Genomic DNA, 21,357 nt, shown 5'->3' on the forward strand with positions numbered 1-21,357 from the left:
ACCGTCCAGCTGCGCCTTCTTCTCCTGCAGGCCCAGAGGCAGCCCAGAGGAGGTCCATGGGCCTATCCCATTCTCCACGAACTCTAATGTCCATTTCCTGGGTCCAAAACTGAAACTCCAGCCCCTGAGTTTGGCATTTCTATCGCCCCTTTTGGTTCAGTTTAGCCCTTGATGCCACTGCTTAGATTCTATCTCAGAGTTCCCTGTATGGACTTTTGGCTTAATTCTACCTCGAAACATAAATTGAGGCAAATATCGCTTTTGTTTGCTGGTCCGGAGGGTTAGTAAAAAGACATGCAAATAATTGTATGCAAAGTTGCTTTTTATTCTAAAGATTAGCACAGTTTAGCTTAGGATGCAAGTATTGCAGGCCATTCAAGGCAGCAGCAGCTGGCCAAAGTGGACATCAGCGTGGGAGATGTTCATGATTAGAGGGACTGGGAGAGTTGTGGGACCTGGCATCTCTCAGACTGAGAGGCAGAGTGTCCTGTTCGGCATATTGTGAAAGTTCAACATCAGCTCCAACTGGACCAGGCATTTCACAGTGACAGACTTGTACTCTGCAGATGTTTTGTTCTAGCTTTTTTCTGTTCAGGGAAGGAGGCAGAATTCTACTAGCATTTCCATTGCCTCTCCATTGAGGGCCCAGTAGGGACGAGGCCTCTTCAGGGTCTTGGGGATGCTGGTTCAGTGAGATGCACCAAGTGCTTTCAGGGGAGGTGCTGAGCTTTCCTAGGAGCCACTAGCAGCCTCATCAGCTCCTTCCCTCCTTGTGCTCTCTTACAAGGAGCAGAGGAGAGTAAGATCCTTGCCTCCTGTTACAGAGTAGTCTTCCCAGATGCACCAGTTCTCAGAAATGCTAAATGCACAAAACAGGCCTCCCCTTCCCCAAAGCCCAGCTACTGTCCCTGCACTACACAGGCCTCTGAGAAAATGTGGCCCCTCACCTTCAGGGCTCGTGTGGACTGGCAGAAAATTTCTCATCCCAGAGGGAGGCTTCAGGACGGGTCCTGGCCAGGTTCCAGGATAGGGGAGGCATCCAGAGGACATGCTATGGAGGCCTGCCTGCTACTTTTCTTAGGGCAAGTGTGGCCAGCCTTGGACAGGTAAGGGAGTGGCCAGGGGCAGTGCACAGTAGATACCACGCTAGGCCTAAAGGAAGCAGGGGAGGGACCCAGAGGAAGGCGACTGTCCAGGTGGGTGCCCTCGGTCATGAGCTGCTGACCAGCACACAGCTAGGCACCGTGGAGGTCTGCGTGTGAGACCTTCTCGCAGGGGATCCACACAAGCTTCCACAGAAACCTCCTGTCCTGGTCATTCTGCTTCCTAGGGAGCGTGGACTGGGGCAAGGCCCATCTGCAAAGTCAAGGGCCCCAAGGGGTCAGCACGTTGTTGGAAAACTATGGCTGCCTGGGCGGGACTGATGGCATATAGATACATGTCCAGTGAGACGTGTGGCTCCCACCCTTGAGAGAGAGGGGAGGGCCCGGGGACACTGCTATCTCTGGTCACGTCCTTCGGAAGTGGCGCCCTCTGCCCCCTGCCCTCTCCCTTTCTCTGCAGCCTGCAGCTTCCACCTCTGCTTGTCTTTCTGATTCAGCTCTTGTACAGACCCAGTGAGGCATGGACGGGGCATTTATCTTGCCCGTCTGGGGTATAGAGAGTGTCTGGCACTTGATGAAAAGGTCTCCCCCTGGACCGTGATGAAGCCCAGCATCCTCACTGATCATCCGGAGCGTGGCCCCGCTGCCCCCGTCCCATTTCCATTCACTGGGGTGAGTGATGACTCTGGAAATGGTCGAACGGCCGCTGCTCCTCAGTGTAGCGTTTCCCACAAGCGGGACCTCAGGGCGTGCCATAGGGTCAGCTCTGGACGTTCCTCAGAGGGTTTGTGAGGCAAAGAACTGCTCTGTGTTGAATGTGTCCATTGGATCTGCAGGACCCACATGCAGTAGCCCTGAGCTGAGGGCAGAGTCCAGAGGCTCCTATCAACAGCGCTTTCCTGCTTCACGTCTCTCCTTAGCACTGGTGTATGCCCTTTACCTGGCCGTGTACCTACAGGTTCTTGTTCTGGCCCTTCGTCTCCCACTCTCTGGAAGGATCCCCTTCCAAGCGGCAGAGTCGCTGCTGCCCTGGACTGGCAACTGTGGGAGCTACTCACTAGGCTGCCCACGGAGCCCCTGGTTAGGGGGACCAAAACGGGAAGGGGCCTGGGTGCCTGGGAGGAGGCCGTGAGGGTGTGAGTGAGGCAGGAGGGAGATGAGCAGAGATCAGAGTGAAATCCACAGTGACTTTATCCATTTCTCTCTCCAGTATTTGCTGAACTTGGTATTTGCACCTAAATGTACCTCCTTTCCCCTCCTTTCCCTTTCTTTCCCCCTTCTTTCTTTTATTCTTTCTTTTTGCTTTATTTCTGTAGCAAATATATTGAGAGCCAGATACTTCCAAAGAGACGGTCAGACTCTCCTTTTGTACAAGAGAAATGCAGTTCAGCAGTTCCCTGGATGGAGGGCATAGTGACCAGGTGCATGCAGAGCTGAGGAAGTGTTGTTTCTGGCATGACAGCAAGTGCATGTCTGTGTGCTCGCCATGTCCCCACTCCTGTCTCAGCCTGTGGTGGAAACTCAGTAACCCTTCCTCTGCTGACTGGCGGTCTGGGTCTTCCGGACACCAGGTGGTGGGCTATGAGCAGAGGGTTCCCACCCAGCCTCACACTCGGGCCCCTGCCGAATCTCCCAGCAGCCTCCACCTGAACTCACCCTTGTTTCTCACCCTTCTGGTCTTAATATGCGCATGTCTGGGTACTGGTGCTTGTTGATTACATGTGGAGTAGTGGGTCACTAGCACACGCAATATACCCACATGCACACACATGTACTCACACATACCATACACTAACTCACACAGTCACACACCACACTTACTCTCACATATACTTACACAACGCGTAACTAATACCACACAGCGACACACCACAGAGTCATGCTCATTCATACATCTCACACACATGAGCACACATACTCACATGATTAGTGGAGCTTGGCACTTCCTGGGAATAATCACTCCCTTTGTGGCCATGTTCGGGCTCCCTGAGAAATGGCTGAGCACAGAGTTGGGAACGCTGAGCTTGGCCGTTCCCTGAACAGCTCAGACACCCTGGGAAAGAAGGAGGGGTTAGCTCTCGAGAGGTGTTAGACACATTGCGAGGGCGCGCTGGGCAGGAGGAAGATGAAAAGCAGCTCACGAGGCTGCTGGTGTTGGCAGCAGAGTGCAGGGTGCTCACTGTTGGCTGTTGTGTGAACTGTGCGGGCAGGGCGGAGGTGCAGCAAACCCACGGCCAGTGCTCCCAGGCACCCCAGCTTCAGAGCCATGCACCAAACCCTCCCCACAAAGGCAAATGGAATGATCACAACTTAGAGCAATAAAAATGAATTTGTGACAATTGTTATACCTCACAGTGGTGTTGCTGAAGTCGCTGTCCAAGCCATTGTGAGTCTTCTGGGGCTGGTCAGTGAGAGCTGAGCTGCTGTGTTCTGTGCTTGCTCACTGAGGTCAGTAGCTTCTGTGCTGCTTGCCCGTCCGATTTTCTGTGATCCCACTGTGCAGCCTACATTGCTGAGAGCAGCATCCCCGTTGAAGACCTGGGGACTGGGGATGCCCTGTGGGAGATGCTTGAGGAGCTGACAGCATGTGCACAGCAGAGCCACCTCTGAGGAGGACAGGGGCTCGGACCTTGAGTGTTTGGCAGTTGGTCAGGGCGGATGCAGAGTGGCCTGAGGACAGTGTCCACTCCCACCCTGCCTGCCTCGTCAGAGCTGCAGCTCTAGGTCTTGGAACTGTGCCTTTAAGGCTGTCTCGCCGACTGCTGTAAGAACGTCCTCAGCCCTCACCAAGTGTCTAGATAAACTTAGGCAGAGCTCTGGCCCCCTCTGGCAGGAACCAGGTCTTATTCCCTATAGCTTCAAAGAAGGCTTTGATGAGAACCAGGAAACGAGTCCTTGAGGATGAGGATCTCGCATGCTCTTCCTGCTCCTCCAAGCTCCCCACACAGATGCCTCCTGCCCACAGAACAGGGCAGGGGGGCTGGGCAGGGGGCCATGCCTGTGCTTGTCTGCAGTGTAAGCTCAGTGGCACCCTCTGCTTCCACAGCCTAGTCGGGGAGATCCTCCGAGTAGTACTTTCCCTGTGCTGGCCTGACTCTGCTCACTCTTTTTGCTTATTTTCAAGTCAAATTGTATGTTTCTGTCTGTGAGCATGTACCTGTGTGTGCACAAGTGTGTGTGTATGGGTGTGCTGTGTGTACATGCATGGATTCTTGTGTGTACACATGCATACTTGTACATGTGTCCGTGCATATCTGTGTGTATTTTGTGTTTGCATGCAATTGCTCGTAGTGACTCCTTCTCTCATTCTATTGGTCCTTGTCCATGACCTGTGGCATGATAAATAGGGGTGTAACTGGCTCCCAGGATCCTCCTCTGAGCTAACAGAGAAGCTCCTTGGAAGCATGAGCCTATGTCTTCTATGCAGCCAGCCTTCCCACCAGCAGGATGCTTCGTATCTCTCAGTGTCAGAAAAGGCCCTGAGAGCAGCTCACTGCTTTCCAATTTGCCCTCAAATAGGAGTGAGTTGGAGGCATCCTCTCACTCAGGATGTTGGAGAATCTCCTCTCCTCATGGTAAGAAGTGGTGGGGTCTTGTTCACAGGAGATCTGATGTACTACCATGCCGGGAATTCTCGGTTAGTCCTTCCTAGGCCCCAAGCAGACATGCTTCATAGCCATTAGTTCTTCAGTGGCTTTCAACTCTGTCTAGTTCGCTTTCTTATTTTTTTTTTGCTAGAATAGATTATTTGTGGTGCCTCTCAACTTGTAGCCAACAAGTGCTTCACAAAACTGATACCTCTCCAAGCACAGAGGCACCTCCAGGAGATACTCCAGCATTTCTCAGCTTTTTTATCCTTTCTTTTAAAATGTGCTTATGGACCCACAGTACAATGGGGAAGGCACTTGCTTTCTTGCACAGGACCAACTGGGGTTCATTCCATGGCATCTCTCAAGCCTTGCCAGGAGTGGTTCCTGAGCACTGAGCCAGGAGTAAGTCCTGAGCACTTCCAGGTGTGAAACTCCCCCCCAAAAAACTTAAAATGTACTTATAAATGTCTAATTCTCACAACTTTAGGATTTTCCTTTCTGTTCCTGTGGCATCTTTCAAATCAGTTTGAGTATCTCTTTTTGCAAGTGGAGGCAGAAATCTCTGTATTTAATTGAGCCTCTTGTTTGGACTTTGAAGGTGAGTGGTGGAGATGTTGCCCTGAGAGCCCCCTATGGGGGCAGCAGCAGAGCAGCTGTGCAGGGCTCTCTCATACCTCGAACCACGTGAACGACAGCCTGGGCAGTCACTCGGTCTCGACTTGATGCTTTCTCTGAACCAGGGTTGCCATTGGGGCAAAGTAATAAATGGCAGGGGCATTGCTGCCATCTCTTGGGGCGTTTCCCCTCCCCCCATCCGCTCCAGATCTTTCTGCCTCAGCTCTATGTGAGGTGCCCAGCTGTATGCTCAGGCAGAGAGTGCTATCTACCTTCTCTGAGGCCCTAGACCATGCATCCCTGACATCCCTTTCTGCCCCTTCACAGTTCTACCCACCAGACGCCCCACACCGCCCCCCCACCCCCCGTGCCTTGACTGCAGGGGCAAGTGAATTTCTTCCATGGCTTGCTGCGGTTAGCCTGCCCGTTGACTGGTAGCTCCTTGTAGATAAGTCTGTGCCTCAGAGCTCTTCCACGTCCAGACTGCACTTCACAGACTGGCTGAATCAATGAAGCCACCAGGTGAACGGAATCTGCAGCTTTTGGGTGGGGCAGAGCTGTTGTTCACTCACTGTTGTGTTTCCTTGGGGCCAGAAAGGAACCGTCTGTAAGAAGCTTGGTACACTAGCCCACACCCTGGCACGGGCTCACAGGTCTCTCTGGGCTTCATTGCTACAGTTACTGTCACCCTGGTTGTAGGAGCACGGTGTCAGCAGGCTCAGTGGTGTGGATACAGGGCTCTGGGCTCAGTCTCCCATCCCAAGGGGCCAACAAGATGGTCCCTGTGGCACGTGAGTAAAGCTTCATTCCTGGTAGCCTCCAACATGGGGCTCCCCTCGCCTTGCACCTACATACACATCCTTCCCTTACACTTGCTGGAAGCTGTGCCACCTGCTCATTGCTTGAGTTCATCTCCATGGTGGAGTGACACCCCCGTGCCCCCATCATCACAGCATCAATCAGTATTGTTCCATGTTCTCTCCATCCTACTAATAGATTCTCTTTCTAATTCAGAGCAACGATAATCCTACTTTCAATGGTTCCTATGTAAAATAAAATAAAAACAAACTTATCATTAGTGACATTCTTTGGGTTTTGAAGACAATTTCAGTCATGCATCAATGGTTCCTAGAGTACCCTGTGTGTAGGGCTCAGTCGGCATGGGCTGCTCTGAGAGGGGTGCTCAGGACTGCTTTTGCCCTCTGCCACTGCTGTTCTCCCACAGACCTTGCCCCAAGCACCTGCCACAGATCACAGGAGCATGCATAGGAGAGGAGTGGGCACCTTTGGGATGAAAGCAAGCCTGACAGGCGTCGAGTGAGACACGGGAGTCTCAGCTTAGCCCACACTCAGCTAGTAGTGGGCTCAAAGGTCTCTCCAGGGAGAGTCTAAAGGGTGGTTTGGGCATCTGCCATGTTCTCAGTATTGTTACTGTCCCTTCCTCCGAGCCGTCAAGTCCTCACTGCAAAAGCAGATGGCAGAGTAGGGACAGGAAAGCCACAGAAGTGTGTGCTGATGCCTCTCCCTGCCTGCCCTCCCACGGAAATTCCCCTCCTCCTTCCCATAGCCACAGCACTGAGACTCCTGGGCATGACACAGCTGCACGGACCCAGATTGGCCACGCGAATTCTGCCACTCGTCCTTCCTAGAGAGGAATGTCTGGTGGCCTGGCCCATTGGGCCCTTCTCCTCCAAAAGGAGTCCTGCCCCTGAGGGGACACTGTGGGGCTGGGGGCCCCGTCCTCCACTAGCAGAGAACATACTGGTGGGGAACTGCTGGGAGAAGTGGGCAGCTCCCAAAATACGCATGACAAGCAACCAGGGTCTCATGTGGGCACAGCGTCTCAGCAACAGCAGTGGCAAGGGGGTTCGGACGAGGAGCAAGAGCACACCTTCTTGACTGGGCACTGGGGCCGTGAGCAGCAGCCTCAATTGGGAGCCCCGGCTCGACCCTGCCTACCAGGGTGCCCAGGGCCTCTGGAAAAGGAGGAGATGCCCAGGGAAGCAGTGCCCCAAGGGCCCACCCAGCTCATGACTCTTCTCCCCTTCCCGTGAACTCTTGGGAACCCCACATAATTCCAAAGAAGCGAATGTTTCAGAAAGAGCTGGAGAGAAAGGAGAAGAGTTGTACTAATGATCAATAAACCAACATCCAATGATTGACTAAAGTAAGCACTGGCTATTTATAGAGTCCAGGGAGAAATTGTGAGAAGAGAATGGAAAGACAAAGAATCTTTGTGTCGTTTGAGTCAGAGGACCCCTCTCAGGCAGCTGGACGAGGCTTGCAGGATGCCCCCGTGAATGCAGGCATTATTTGGCAGAAAAGGACTCTGGCCAGCAGGTGGACTGCTAACAGCTTCCCTTCCCGCTGTGATCTCTGTGACCACATGGGCATGCCTGCCTGGGATCAGAAGAAGGAGCAGAGTCCAGTGCTGGTCTGAGCAGTTCCAGGGCGATAGGGCAGTGATGGGCCCAGGTCTCTGGGTGGCAGCGGCAGATAGCACGAGACAGAGGCAGCTGTTGGGACAGGCTCCAGCTTCCTCCCTGTGTCTGGTCCCCGACTCCTGTGTGATGAAACATCCAGAGGCTGCTCTACTCCTCCCCCTGGGGAGTTGCTCCAGCAGCGAGAACAGCTCCTAACAGGAACTACCAACACCAGCACACGGCCTCACCTTTGGGTGGCCAGACAGTTGTCCCTCTTGGTCTATTTCCTGGCACCTGAACTCTCAGAGCTCGGCCTGGCAGGAGGGCTCAGCCTGCGAGGAGAGAGTATGGAGCACAGGAGAGTGAAGTTGTTGGGCCCAGGGATGAGTCCTGGAGCTGCTGGCAGGACAGGCCCCAGGAACAGAGTGGAGGGTACGAGCTGCTCCGGGCGGGGACCACACCATGCCCATCCTTGAGCCATGCCACAGGGTGGTCCTGCCCCAGTGATGTCCCAGTGTCACCAGAGAGTGTGGGGCGAGGAGGAGGAGGGATGGATTGGTAGGAGGAGGGAAAGGACTGGCATCCTGAGGAGCATTTCACAGGACAGTGGTGTTTTTGATGACCCCTGAAATGGATCCAGCCTCACCAGTGGGCAGGAAGGGGGGACGGTTGCCCATCCCAAGAGCTGCCTGATAGTGGCCAGTGGGTTCATGGCTGGAGTGTCATGTCATGGGAGCAGGAGGCCTGGCGGGGTGAGGGCTGGTCTCCGAGGACTGCATGGTGCAGCTGTGGGGGCAGGGAAGCTGCTGTAAACAGTGCCCTGCCCCCAGCTGAGGTCTCTGGGTAGCCCTGCTGGGTTCCCAGCAAAAATCCTGTACCCCACCTGTCCCAGGGTTCCACCAGCATAAGCTCCCTCCCGCTGTGGGGAATAGCTAAAAATACTGGCAGCGTCCCCTTCTCTGGGGACTGTCCTCACAGCTGACCCGTCTCTCTCCAGACACCTACCTGGCTGCTGCGGGCAAGTCCCTGAGTGTGTCCTCTCCAGGCCCACCACAGGCAGAGGTGGCTCAGCTCAGGAATGGGAAGATTCTAGAACGTGAGCTCCCTGTGCTCCCTTACCCCCATCCCTCCTTTCAACCCCCTCATGTCCAGGGGCCTTGCTACCTTCTTGCTTCCCCGCAGACCTCAAGGCCAGGCTTCTCCTGTTTGCACCAGGCACGCTGGGTGCCCCTGTTCTCCCCCAGGGGCCCGGCCCCACTGACTCAGGGTCCTGGAGGCAGGGAAAGAACTGGCCCATGAACACTGTCTCTGGGATAGAGACAGGCACTATCAGGGTGAGGCCTCTGAGGGGTGACACACAGCCCCTGTACAGCCAGCTTATCCTGTCTGTCAGAACACACACTGCTCTCAGCAAGTGTGCCATGCCAACACACACACACACACACACATAAACTAATATGCAAGATGTAATTCACGTCTCCTCCAGGAATAATAATACCAGTGTAGCTAAATAACAAAGGAGAACATGAAATACTAGTGAAGTGGATCTAAACTTCCATTCCAGAACTATAAAGCCTAGAGTGACTGTCCTTTAAGAGAAGCCCATTCTTTATAAAGCACTTAACCGCTCAGTGGTGTGGATTGCCTGGCCCCTTGCAGTGGGTGCTCTGAGGAATCCTCTTCCTCTGTTGTTCTTCCCCCACCCCCGGCACCTCCCACTTTCTCAACCCATGAGTCTGCCTGGTTAGGACTCCATGGCAGTCCAAGAGCTTGTGGAGCGAGAAGGCTTGCTCTGTCGTGTCTCTGCTCTCAGGCCCTGTCCTGGAAGTCCTCATCACTCACCCGTGACGGGTGCCAATTGCTCATTAGGTCACTTTCCCCAGGTCCTTCTAGTCCCTGGAGACACAGCAGGCTATAGGAGTCTGAGTGCCCTGCCTCGGGTGAATTCCGATTGCTGCGGAACTTCGGCACTCGGACCCTGCTCTTCCTCCCCTCATCTCCACCATGCCCTTATCAGAACCCACAGCAGGGGCAGGTGCCTGTCACATGGTGCAGCTGCCAAGTTCCAGAGAGACTTCAGTGAAAATGAGTTTTTTAATTTAACAAGTGCCACCCGTAGGTATGCTCTTCTGGTTGTACCGACGGTGAGCTTTCTCTCTCTAATTAATGAAGGGGAGAGAGAGAATACTCCAGATAAGAAGGACTAGGCAGAGCAATTAGAGTCATTCTGGAGGAGCATTCCAAAAGGTGGCCCTGACCTGCACTGAAGTGTAAACAGATCACCAGGACCCAAATAATGGAGGGACTGACGGTGTCCAGTCCCTATGACTCTGTCTGCCTGGCACCTGTGCAGGTGTGGCTGCTGCCAGGCTCAGCCACACCTTCTGCTTCCCACCGGGTGCCCAGAGTCCACCCCAGTGGCCCTGGCTCCTCTTTCTACTCTCGTCCACAATCTGCCTGCTTTGACATCAGCCTGTTAGCAGCTCGCCTCTCCAAAGAGGCTCAGACAGGACTGAGTTATGAAATCATAAAGGTGTCAGGTGAGGGCATCGGCCCCAGAGGAGTCGGGGCCAGACATTGTCTGATGATTGCATCGGGCAGATGATAACTGGTAATGGGAACGAGTCTATGGCAGATTCACCTGTTTCTACTAAGCCTGGTTGAGGATGACTGTGAAGAGCATTTGGAATGTGTTCCTAAGGGCATTTTCAGTGAGGGTCCGGGAGTGGGATGCTGGGCGGGGTGGCCAGGGAACAGCTGCCCCACACCAGCACATGACAGCAACTGAGCTCCATTACCTGCACAGCCAGAACACCACCAGCCATGAGCCTCAGTTTATCTGCCTGTGTGATGGCCGGTGGTGATGGCCAGAGTCCGCTCTCTGTAGTGACCCAACCTCTGCAGACGCAATTTGGTTGTGGGTTTTACTCTGCTAAGCTGCTTCCAGTTTATTCCTCCCAACAGTGGTCCACTTGAAGATGTCAAATTCATCTGCTGGTCTGAGAATTAGATTCTCATTCCTCCTTTGAAAGCCAGATCCTTCAGGCAGGGTTTTCTTACCATGTGATGTCTAATTACACTGAGTCTTCACTGTTTAAGAGTCATCCAAGGGACTCATTCCCCCATAACCAAGGGGTAAGAGTCTAGTTCTCAAGCAGAATGCCCGAGTGTCACGGTGTGTGGTCCATAAGAAGTCTACACCACCTGTTTGTCTGTTAAGAACCCAGTGAACGGAGAGAAACACATCTTGTTGTGGTGGCTGGTGGGGCAGTGGCTCACGGATATACACAGAGGTCAGCCGATGACCTCTCCCTCACTGGGTACCTAGAGTAGAGGCCCGCACTGCAACCTGGAACTCAGGTAGGTTAGCATTTAGGAGAAGTTCAGAGCATCCAGGAGCAGAAGCATGAGAGCTGAATCAAGGAGTGTTTGTGTAGCTGCCCTGATCCACAAGCCCATGGCCTGTGGATGCTACCTGGGTCTCAAATACAAGTGAGGCTCCATATCCCCGGTTTACTGCGTGGACCGCTGCTGCCCCGGCCTCTCCCTTGCAGGTGTGCTCATCCTCCAGGGTTTCAGTGTCACATACACACAGCCTCATTTCTCTCCAACTCGTGTTGTTCAAGCAGAGCAGCGTCCCTGTGGGCTGAGCAGGTGGGAGGGGCTGCTTCCAGTCCCACGTCACAGAGGAGTGAACTGGGGGTGGGGGAGGGGGAGAGTGTGTTGCTGCCCCAGCCCTGTCAGCATGGAGGCCTTGGCAGAGAGACACTGTGATGGTCTGGCCCTATGGTAATGCGTCTCTCCGGCCATGGAAAGACTAGATCAGCTAGCTGGGCACCAGGACAGAGGTCATTAGAGGCAGACCCTTGTGTGGCACCAGCTGTCCTGCCCGCACTGCCCCAGTTGGCAGTTTGCAAGCAGAAACTCACTGCCCTCACATGCTTCTTCCTCTCACCATGGCCCCCGGCACGGAAGAGGGAGGGAAGGCGATGCCCACATGAGGGAGGGCCAGGCTACACAAGATCCTGAGGGTCAGGGGAGTAGTGTCCAGCCCACCCTCCACGTCCCTCGCACAGAACCAATCCTCCAGAATCCATATCTGCTTCCCTTCTTTCTCAGCAACTCTCCAAATTGCCAGTTGGTTTTTGTTTTCTGGATCAGCAGCTGAAGTTCCAGCAGCCTCAGCCTCGGCTAAAAGTGGCAGACACTCCATAGCACATACCTCTGCAGCTGCAGTCCCTGTCCAGTCCAGAACGGCAGCATAACCAACACAGGAGGTCAGTGGCCTCAGCCTCCCCACACTGCACATGGGCACCTAGCCATGGGCTGGTGGGCAAAGACAACTGCCCTGAATTATTGGTCACCTTTTGCCAGAATCAATTTATCAACCTTCATTCAGATTCCTGCCCCTCCATGACCTTGGACTGGCCTTCCATTTGATGTCCACTGGCAGGAGCACTGGCCTCGGGGTCCAGGAAACCTCCCCTTCCCATTTTAATGTGAAGGCATAACACATGGGCTGAACCCTCTCTGACAAATGAGTGATCCCAGCTCACACAAGGATTCTGGAATAAATGAAATCGTTTAGCTAAACAAAAAGTAAAGCCCAAAGAGAAATAAAATACATATTAGGAAAAGTCAAGGGAAAAAACTCATTAGTATTGGCAATCTGCCACTCCCTCCCCCCCCCCGCCATTAACCTCAATTATCCACACAGGCTGCCCAGTCTGACACACACTACAAGAAAGGGGCTCTGTGAAATTGTAACATTTTATGTTAAAACCCCAAATAATAATTATCACAGCACATAATTCCATTTTGAATTTTCCCCAAAGCATGGGACCTTTTATAGGCCACAATATAATGCTGAGTAACCGTCCCCATGTACCTGGACCACACCTGCTAGGGGTGATGTTGGCACACTGCCCACACCTCCAGACCCGGACACAGCATCAACAGGAGTCCACTCGACCCAAGCCCCCATGTTCACTGATCCCATCCAGGACAGGGACTGTGCCAAGTATGAAAGAGCGGAGATCACTCTCAGTTCTTGGAATATATTCCCTGGATGATGTTCAGTTCAGGGAAATCTGGTGGCTGGGAGAGACCTCCTTAAAAATGAGCAAGCAAAGTCTGTAAGGGACATGAGCTACGAAAAGTAGCCAAATATGAAATAGAGTTGTCTACCAAAAAATCAAAGGGCCCATGCAGCTCCTCTCTGAACTATTGCAGAATCTTTCCAAGGAATCACAAAGGATTCTAATGTTTCAATCAGTTCCACTTATATCTGAGAAGGGGAAAAAATATCTATGATGTCTCTCCTGAGGAAGTGGCCAACTTCTCCAGCAAGCCATTTTGGTGTAGAAAAAGAAACTGAGCAGAAACAGTTTCAGATATTTAAACCAACCTACTGTGTTGATGCATGATTAAGAACAAATTTCCTCTAAGGGATGATACTTTTTCCCAGCAGAGAGCAAGACCATGACATTCCATTTTTCATATTCTCACTGAGGAGGATTTTTACAGCTGTTGAAAAGCAGATTCTAAACAGGAAACAGTGTCCACTGCTCTGAAATAATCACATAAGGTCAGTGCCATCAAGCACGAGGCCTGCATGGATAGATTCTGGTGCAGAGTTATGTCAGTTCTTTGCTATTAGAATATCAAAATGGGTTTTTTCTAAGTGCTTTGCAAACGGTTTCTCTCCAGTACATTAACTATTCTTATTCTCAAGCCCTTTCTACCCTATAAAGTTATTCAGGTGTACAGAGGTAAACTACCAGTCGCAGAAACAGTGAAATCAAGAAATGTGGATTAAGAAATAATGAGGTTTTAATGTGAACATAAGTTTAGGACAGAAGGATTGAATTTTGAAAACTGGGAAATATGTGATACTGAAAAATATAGTAAGTGTTGTCTTGGATAGCATGCAAACCTCTCCCAAACAAGTGGTGTTGGCATCAGATGCTTCCGTGAACATGAGCATGGTGTTGGAGCCATCAGCCCATGCTGCATGTGTGCAAGACTTTCCTGTCCGCTGTATCTCAGAAACAGTCCCTTTGCCCGTGGGTTGTGTGGGTGGCCAGAACAAAGGGCTCCACTGGTCCTCCATACTCGGGGCTGGGTTCGTATGTTTTCATTCAGGTAGGAACTGACCAATCTAGAGACGATAGTGTTCCCTTTGGAAATAGGAAATAGGAAATGAAATATTTCCATTAGAAATAGCATTTTTGTGCTTTTAATAGAACTAGAAGATAATTCTTCAAATCTGTGCAGTTCCCATACTTGAAGTAGCTGCTGACAAAGGTAGGCCCCAGGCCGAACACCTTGGGGCGGGGGGAGGGTTCCTCCTCATCTCAGAGCCTGCTGGGTCACCTGGTGGCCTCAGTGCCCTCAGAACACACAGCTGCGATTCCCGCTTTGGTACCGTGTCACCTCCTCTCTGTTGTTACTCAGCTGCAGGCATGACTCCTGAGTTTGTCCAGCCTCTGTTGAGTCCCAGAAACACATGTGAATGAGGCTTCTCCTTGTGGAGCATGTGCCCCGCTAAGGAAAGGGGCTCTTCAGCCACCTGGAGCCCTCAGTGCTGCGATGAGCCCTGATGTACCGGCCTGATACCCCAGCACCTGCCTAGTTTCCTGAGCCCAGCCCTTGAGCTGCTGGAGCCTGCTGCGATACAGACAGGCTCCAGCTGCCCTAGGGAGGGGCTGCACTCAGGCATGGGATAGAAAGAAAGAATGGGCACAGGGCTGGTCAATCAGTGCTGCCCACCTCTCTGGGAACAGGGGTGGTCAGACGGACAGGCGGAGGAGCTCCAGGCTGCCCAGGCAGAGAGGCGGGAGGCTGGCTCCAACCTCTTTGCTCTGGCTGTCACTGAGGGCCCCTCTGTCTGCCGCTGGCGCCATGATTCTTGCCCTTTCCTGAGGACCACGGTCCCCTCCTAAGCCAAAGGCTCTCATCTGTTATTAGAGCAAACCACATCCCAACGCTCACCTCTGATTCATCTCAGGTTTGGTTCCTTCAAACCAGTGTCAACCTCTTGTGCTCAGTGCTCTGCAGCATGGGGGCTGCCCACGCCCTCTGCAGCACCAGGGGCAGCAGCTGCCAGGGGAGTGGCCTTGGAGCCCTTCTCTGGGCCAGCTCCCCAGGGACACTTCCACAGAAGGAAGAAGACCCAGGCCTGGCTTTCTGACAAGGTTTGCTTTCCAATGCCAACCGTCCCCTACTGTGACTGGTCCAGAGGTCCTGCCCCCTCATGTTTGCATCAGAGTCCCAGGGAGAAACCTCACCCCCTCCATGCTGGGTTCCCTACCAAGCACACTGGTTCCTTCACTCGAATTTCAAACCTCACCCTCTCCCCGCCTGATTCCCGAGCAAGCCCATTAACGGTTCCTTCACTCCATTTTTAGATGCCTGCCTCCTCCAGTGCTCAGCCTTAGGAAAGTCTGAACCAGCTTATTCTTATTACCTGGTTAATGGTATGCATCTAGAGTAGACCTAGGACTATGGAGACACCCCAGGGGCCAGAGCACATGCCCTTCAGAGCGGAGGGTTGGGGCTCAGCCATGTGCAGAGACCAAAGGTGCCAGTGCTGGGGCTCACCAGTATTGCAGGCCGGGAAGGAGCAGCTCCAGCCAGGCAGTCCAGCAGGGGAGAAGGTGGCTGCGGCATGGGAGATGAGGTTTCCTGTCCAGAGACTGGCTTCTGCTGGGCCACTGGCCCCAGGGGCTTCTCTCAAGGCTGTGGGAGCTGTGGACCTTGGCACTCTCTGCCCTGGGGTCCGTGCACACAGATTCCCACCCACACGGACTTGTGCACTGTCTCACTGCACCCTCCCTGTCAGCCCCAGCCAGGGCCTTGTGTCATGGGTTCTTGGAGAATCCATAGCTGGGACATTAGTCTGACCTGATTGCCATGTGACAGGAATGGCGCTTATGACCAAGGCTGCAAAAAAGACAAGTGGGTGCAGCCAGAAGGCTGCCTCGCAAGGGGATGGGTCAGTCCTGGGAAATACCGTTCTGAGGAAAGAGATTCCCCATGTGGAACTTATTTTGTGTAAAGATCTAAGCACATGAAACAAAGTGATAAGAGTTACTAAGTTTGAAATAATTGTGTGTGTAAGTAGATTATGGACGAGTGTAACCAAAAAAATTCTATGTGTATGAAAGAAAGTACTGTTTCATATAGCCTGAATCTAATCAAAATCCGTAACCTAGTAATTGTTCAAGAACTCTAAAATTTTTAATGAGGCACCCACTGCAACATTTTAGTCACATGCAAATGAACCATTGGAATTCCTCGATGCTGGAAAAACAATTGTTCTGGGGTGAGTGAGTTCCACACCCCGTGTGAGCAGAGTCTGTGGCAAGCAGTAAGGAGGCATGTGCCCTGTCTCCTTTGTACGCTTTTTCTTGCTGAAAAAACTCAGTGTGCTCGTGAGGGCCCTGCCATGGTGGGTCCCCTTGCCTTTGCTGCCCTTTTCCAGCCGGTTCTTGCCCCAGACACTTAAAAGTCCACTGCTCTCCTGTCCACACAGGTCTGATCACAACCACTTCGAGGAAACTGGATCGAGAGCAGCAGGCAGAGCATTTTCTGGAGGTAAGTGTGGGAGGGGTGGGAGTTGGCTTTCAGTGAACTGACCATCAGCCTGAACTTGTCTCTTGCCAAGATGGCTCCTGGTCATCAGGTGGGATTCAAGATGCTGTGTGTGTCCTCTGAGTGGAGCAAGCAGATGTGTCCACGGCTCTGCCTTGCTTGGGGGCCTGGCTGCACCAGGGTGCGGCTCAGGAGGGAGTGGAAGGGCCATGAGAGGACAGTGCCCATGCCAAGGGGACTGCTGGTTCCCTGTGGCTTCCCCCGAGGCAGCAGAAGAGAAGGCTGAGTTGATGCACTGCCTGAAATGAAGCCGTAATGAAAATGTTGGTTCCGTATGCTTCTACAACCATGAAATGTGCTATCATAACTCACTGAGACAAGCAGCAGTGGAAGCTCAGCAGTCTTCAGAGGGGAGAAACAGGTCGGACGTGGCTATGCAGCACAGTGTTTGTGTGCACGTCAAGGTCCTCAGAGAGAAGCCTGGAGTTAGTTGATCAGCTGCAACAATGGTCCACAACTGTAGTGCAGTGTGGCTTGAGGCGTGGGGAAGCATGACAGTGCACCTGCGCACCAGAGCATCTGCTGGTGCTATGACCGTACTCCCACAGACAGACACACTCACAGATGCTTGCTCACTCGTGCACTCACACACCCTCACTCTCACACCGTCACAGTCACACAGACACTTCACTCATACACATGCACTCACACACCCTCGTAAACACAGACACTTGACTACTCTCATTCTCTCATGTACTCACACACTAAAATCCTTACACCGATACTTCACTCACACTAACTCATGCATCCTCATACCCTTCACAGTCACTCATTCATGCACTCATACACCCTCACACTTACGCCATCACAATCACACAGACACTTCACTCACACACGTGCGTTCAAATATCCTCATACACACAGACACTTCACTCTCACACTCACTTATGCACTCACTCACTCCTGCACTCACACACCATCATACTCACTCATGCACTCACTCTTACTCATATGAAACACATTTATACGCTCACCACACACACATGCGGTCACAAACACTGCACATTCTCATTCTCACATGCACACATCCTCAAACCTCTCCTGATAGCCCCCTCCAAATTCAGGTAGCAGTCATGATTGATCTACGGAAGTTAGACTAGACGTTGGTGCACAAGGTCCTGAAGGGGCTGGGCCAGTAACAGCTGGAAACCTCAGGCCTCTGTTTTCCTAACTCCAAAATGTGACAACTAATAGTTACTTCGTACACCTTAAAGGATCGCTGTTAGGATTAAGCCTTACATTTTATAGGAAGGTATTTTTAAAGTCCTCGCGCATTATACAGGATAAAGGATTATTCCTATTATCCTCACACAATGCTATGATCATCCTTTTAAAACATTGCTATCATCTCATAAAGATGAAAGGCTCCAGGCTGCCAAAAAATAATCACAGTAATCCTTTTTCAAAGCCCCACTAATGGCCACAGCATCCCTGGCCGGAATTGGCTGTATTTGCCAGTATCACTTCTTCCAGGCTCCTTCCTCACCCTCCGAGTCGAGTGCGTGAGGCCAGCAGTTTGTCCTGGCTCCGACTGCCCCTCCAGGGCGGGTGCTGGACAGAGCAGGTGTTTTCCGTGCTGGTGTTCTCCGGGAAGCTGCCTCCTGCTGCGCAGAGTCGGTGCCCCCATGCTGGCGTGTACTCCTGCTCTTCATCACCTGCCACAGGGATGGGGCAGAGGGGAAGTGGCAACACCGTCTGCATCAGGCCGGTGCTCAGTGACGTGTGCGTTGTCATCTACCTCACCCCTAACATGCTCTCTGGCATGATATCCAAATTACACAATTCTTGGCCGTTTGGGTGTTTTTCCATTTCTGTGATCATTTGAGTGGCATTCTCTTCTTTCTGAGTGGATCATGGATGGAACTTCGTTTTCCACCAGCCTCGCAGAGTCGGAGTGCAAGTCACAGTGTAGAAGTGGACACATGTGGGTGCTGGGCACCGAGCTCTCCCAACGTCCCTCAGCAGCTCCTGCTGGCCTTCCCACTCTTCCCTACAGACATACTTCCTCCTAACTGGTTCCTGGGAGGCCCCAAGGACTGTGCTGACTGGATGTGGCTGCAGTTGCTTTTCTCCTGGCCTCTGCCCCACGTGGAGAAGGCTTTGAGCTCGCTGGGGGTGGCTGCTGGGCCTTGGGGTCTGTGTGCAGCATCTCCCTCCACTGAGTCTACAGGGGGTTGTCAGGACCAAGAGCACAGAGCCCTGTGGGAGACTTGCAGAAACAGCCTATGTGTCTGATGAATTCTGACTGTGAACTCTGGGTGCTGAGGGGTCTGTTCCATGAAAACCCAGGCCTGCCTGTCCCTGCTGTGTTCATGGAAGGAAGGAGAGTCTTGTTCCCTGTCCACGGCCCTGGGCAGGGGCTTCGAGGTGTCACCGCAGAGTAGGGCATGGACAGGAGCTTGTCCACAGGCCAGTGCTCAGTCCTCACATCCTTCCCTGGGAGGGCGGCTGTGAAGCCTGAGTCCAACCCAGCCCCTGCTGTGTATGTCCTGGTTCAGGCCCCATGGGCAGGAGGCTGCAGACTCTGCTGGGTCAGGAGCCTGCCCTGGCCTGCAGTGTCCTCTCTGAGTAGGGGGTCACTGTTCCTCACTCGGGGCTGGCAAAGAGCACAGGAGGGGCTTCTGCCGCCCACAAACACCATAAGGAGAAGCATCGATCAGACAGGAAGTGCCCGTGGCTGGTGGTGGCTGCGTCAGCACTGTGCCTCATCCTGCACCATTCCCACCCAGAGGATCCAATGCAGCCCCTGGGAAACAAGTCATCCTCACGACCCTGTGAGCCCTCTGAACCCCTCCACCCAACTTCTCTGCACCCCTGCACCCTGTTCCCCTGCTTCAGTTCCACCGCTCACCTGCTCCACTGTACCCCTCTCCTCTGCTACCCTGCTTCCCGGCATCCTTGCCCTCTGCACCCCTGCCCCCTGCATCCCTGCATCCCTGCTCACCTGCACCCCTGCCCCTCTGCACCCCTACCCCCCTACTCCCCTGGACCCTGCTCCCCTGCACACTGCACCCCTAACCCCTGCTCCCCTGTACCCTTGCCCCTGCTCCCCCGAACCCTTGCTGTTCTATGCCCCTGCACCCTCCTCTGCTCCCATGCTCATCTGCACCCCTACTTCTTTTTACCCCTGCTCCCTGCTTCCCTGCTCCTCTCCACCCCACCCCTGATCCCCTGCTCTGACCTAGCAGTTCCCCTGACCCCGCATTTGTCCTCTGAACTGTGCTTCCGGCTTTCTAGCACCTGTTAATATGGCAGTTTTGAGTCACTTTTGGTGCTCAGGCTTTCGGGACTGGGAAGTCAGAAAGGTCCTGTTTTCAGGCTGGGAAAGAGCCCCCAGGAGCAGTGCAGAGGGTTGTGGTTGGGAGTGTCCCCAGCACGATGCACCACCTGGGACTGGCAGCCAACAGTGTGTGTTGCTGGGACTGCTCTGTCCACTGCTAGGCACTGTGCCCACCAGAGCATGCTCATGTGGGAAGCTACGGCCCAGGAATGTGCTTCCCCCACCTCCAGTCCACAGCCCGCTGTGGGTCCATTTTGCCTCCTCTGGCCTCAGGTGCACATTGATGACTTCCGTGGGCTTGTCTCCTGGCATGTTCTTCTCTGTTGAAAGGACAGCAGAGTTATGGCCTATTTAAACCCACAAAGCATCCATACTGTCATCATTTAACCCCAAGAGAAATAGGATTTCCTTGCATTTGATCCTCTTTCTGCAATCTTGGAAGACGTGGCAGGACCAGGGGCACTCAGAGACAACGCTTTGTCGTGCAGGCTGTGAGGCCACAGAGGGGGCATCTGATCCCTGGACAGCGCAAGCCCCCTCTCACATCCAAGCTTCTTACTCATGTCCTGACCACACCTGTCTGCTTGGCTTTTCTACCTTGTTTACCAAATGCTCATCGTGGACTGGCACTGGGCAGATGCCAAAGTTCTCTTACTGGAGATAGTTTGTTCTAAACAGCAGACTTGCTGACAGGCGAATGAGAGGCTAGCACTGTGTATGTGTTTGTGTGTGTGCGCATATGTGTGCGTGTGTGTATGTGAGCGTGCACATGCATGTGTGTATGTGTGTGCACACGTGTGTGGGTGGGTGTGGGTGTGGGTGTGGGTGTGGCTGCAGTGGTGAGGGGCGGGTAGAGGGGTCCTTTCAACACGTAAAAAGAGGCTGCCCCACTCTGTCCTGTGGACGGGGCTGTGACCCCATATTGGGGACAGGACAGTGATCCCATGGAGGAAAGGAGATGGCCCTCATGTGTGTCGTGCAGAGACGTGGAGTGTGCTCACCTTTGTGGGGTGTGTATGTTTGGAGGCAGCTTCTGTGGGCCTGGCGGTCTGTGTGGGGCTGAGCTCAAAGGTAAGAGGCTCAGTTGTGCAGGAATTCATGTCCGGCCATCGTGGTCACACAGGCTGTCATGTTTGAAAGTGGTGCCGCCGTGCCTTGCCCTGGAGGGTTCCTCAGGGTGGCTTGACATCAACACAAGTCCCTTCCTTCCTCTTCATAAGTGCCCATTTTTCAGTAATGTACCATCTTCCATCTGCCATCAGCTGTTTAATGGAACAGCTCCTTCTCCTTTGAGAGGCTGCTGGCAGGGTCAGTGGGGCCCTGGTCGTTCTGTGACAAAAGTCCCATGGCTTCCCCGGGGACTTCCCTGACTCCCTGAGTTCGGGCCTGAGGTGGAGACCGAGGAGTCCTGCTCTGAGATGCAGCTGTAGTTGCTCTGGGGACTCCATGGGCCCCAGTCACAGCCCCGCAGGCTCATGCCATGGGAGCAAGAAATGTGTTTAAAACTCGCCCTGCAATAGCACAGCAGGTGGGGCATTTGCCTTGCATGCTGCTGACCTGGGTTCGATTCCCAGCACCCCATATGGTCCCCCGAGCACCGCCAGGAGTAATTTCTGAGTGAAGAGCCAGGAGTAGCCCCTGTGCATTGCCGGGTGTGACCCAAAAAGCAAATAAAATAAAATAAATAAATA

General features: G+C 53.2%; 1 protein-coding gene across 11 annotated transcripts in view; it reads left to right on the forward strand.

Moving 5' to 3' along the window:
* Window positions 1-21,357, forward strand: part of FAT3 (FAT atypical cadherin 3) — a 270,819-nt gene that overhangs the window by 183,570 nt on the left and 65,892 nt on the right. For 10 of the 11 annotated variants that reach the window (XM_056115175.1, XM_056115176.1, XM_056115178.1 and 7 more), the window contains exon 4: window positions 16,268-16,329. The exons of the other annotated variant lie outside the window; for it this stretch is intronic. In XM_056115175.1, coding sequence (XP_055971150.1) covers window positions 16,268-16,329 — 62 coding nt within the window. The remainder of the gene's footprint in view (window positions 1-16,267; window positions 16,330-21,357) is intronic. 11 annotated transcript variants of the gene reach the window in all.

Source organism: Sorex fumeus, unplaced genomic scaffold (assembly GCF_029834395.1).
Source record: "Sorex fumeus unplaced genomic scaffold, SorFum_2.1 ptg000028l, whole genome shotgun sequence".
NCBI lineage: Eukaryota > Metazoa > Chordata > Mammalia > Eulipotyphla > Soricidae > Sorex > Sorex fumeus.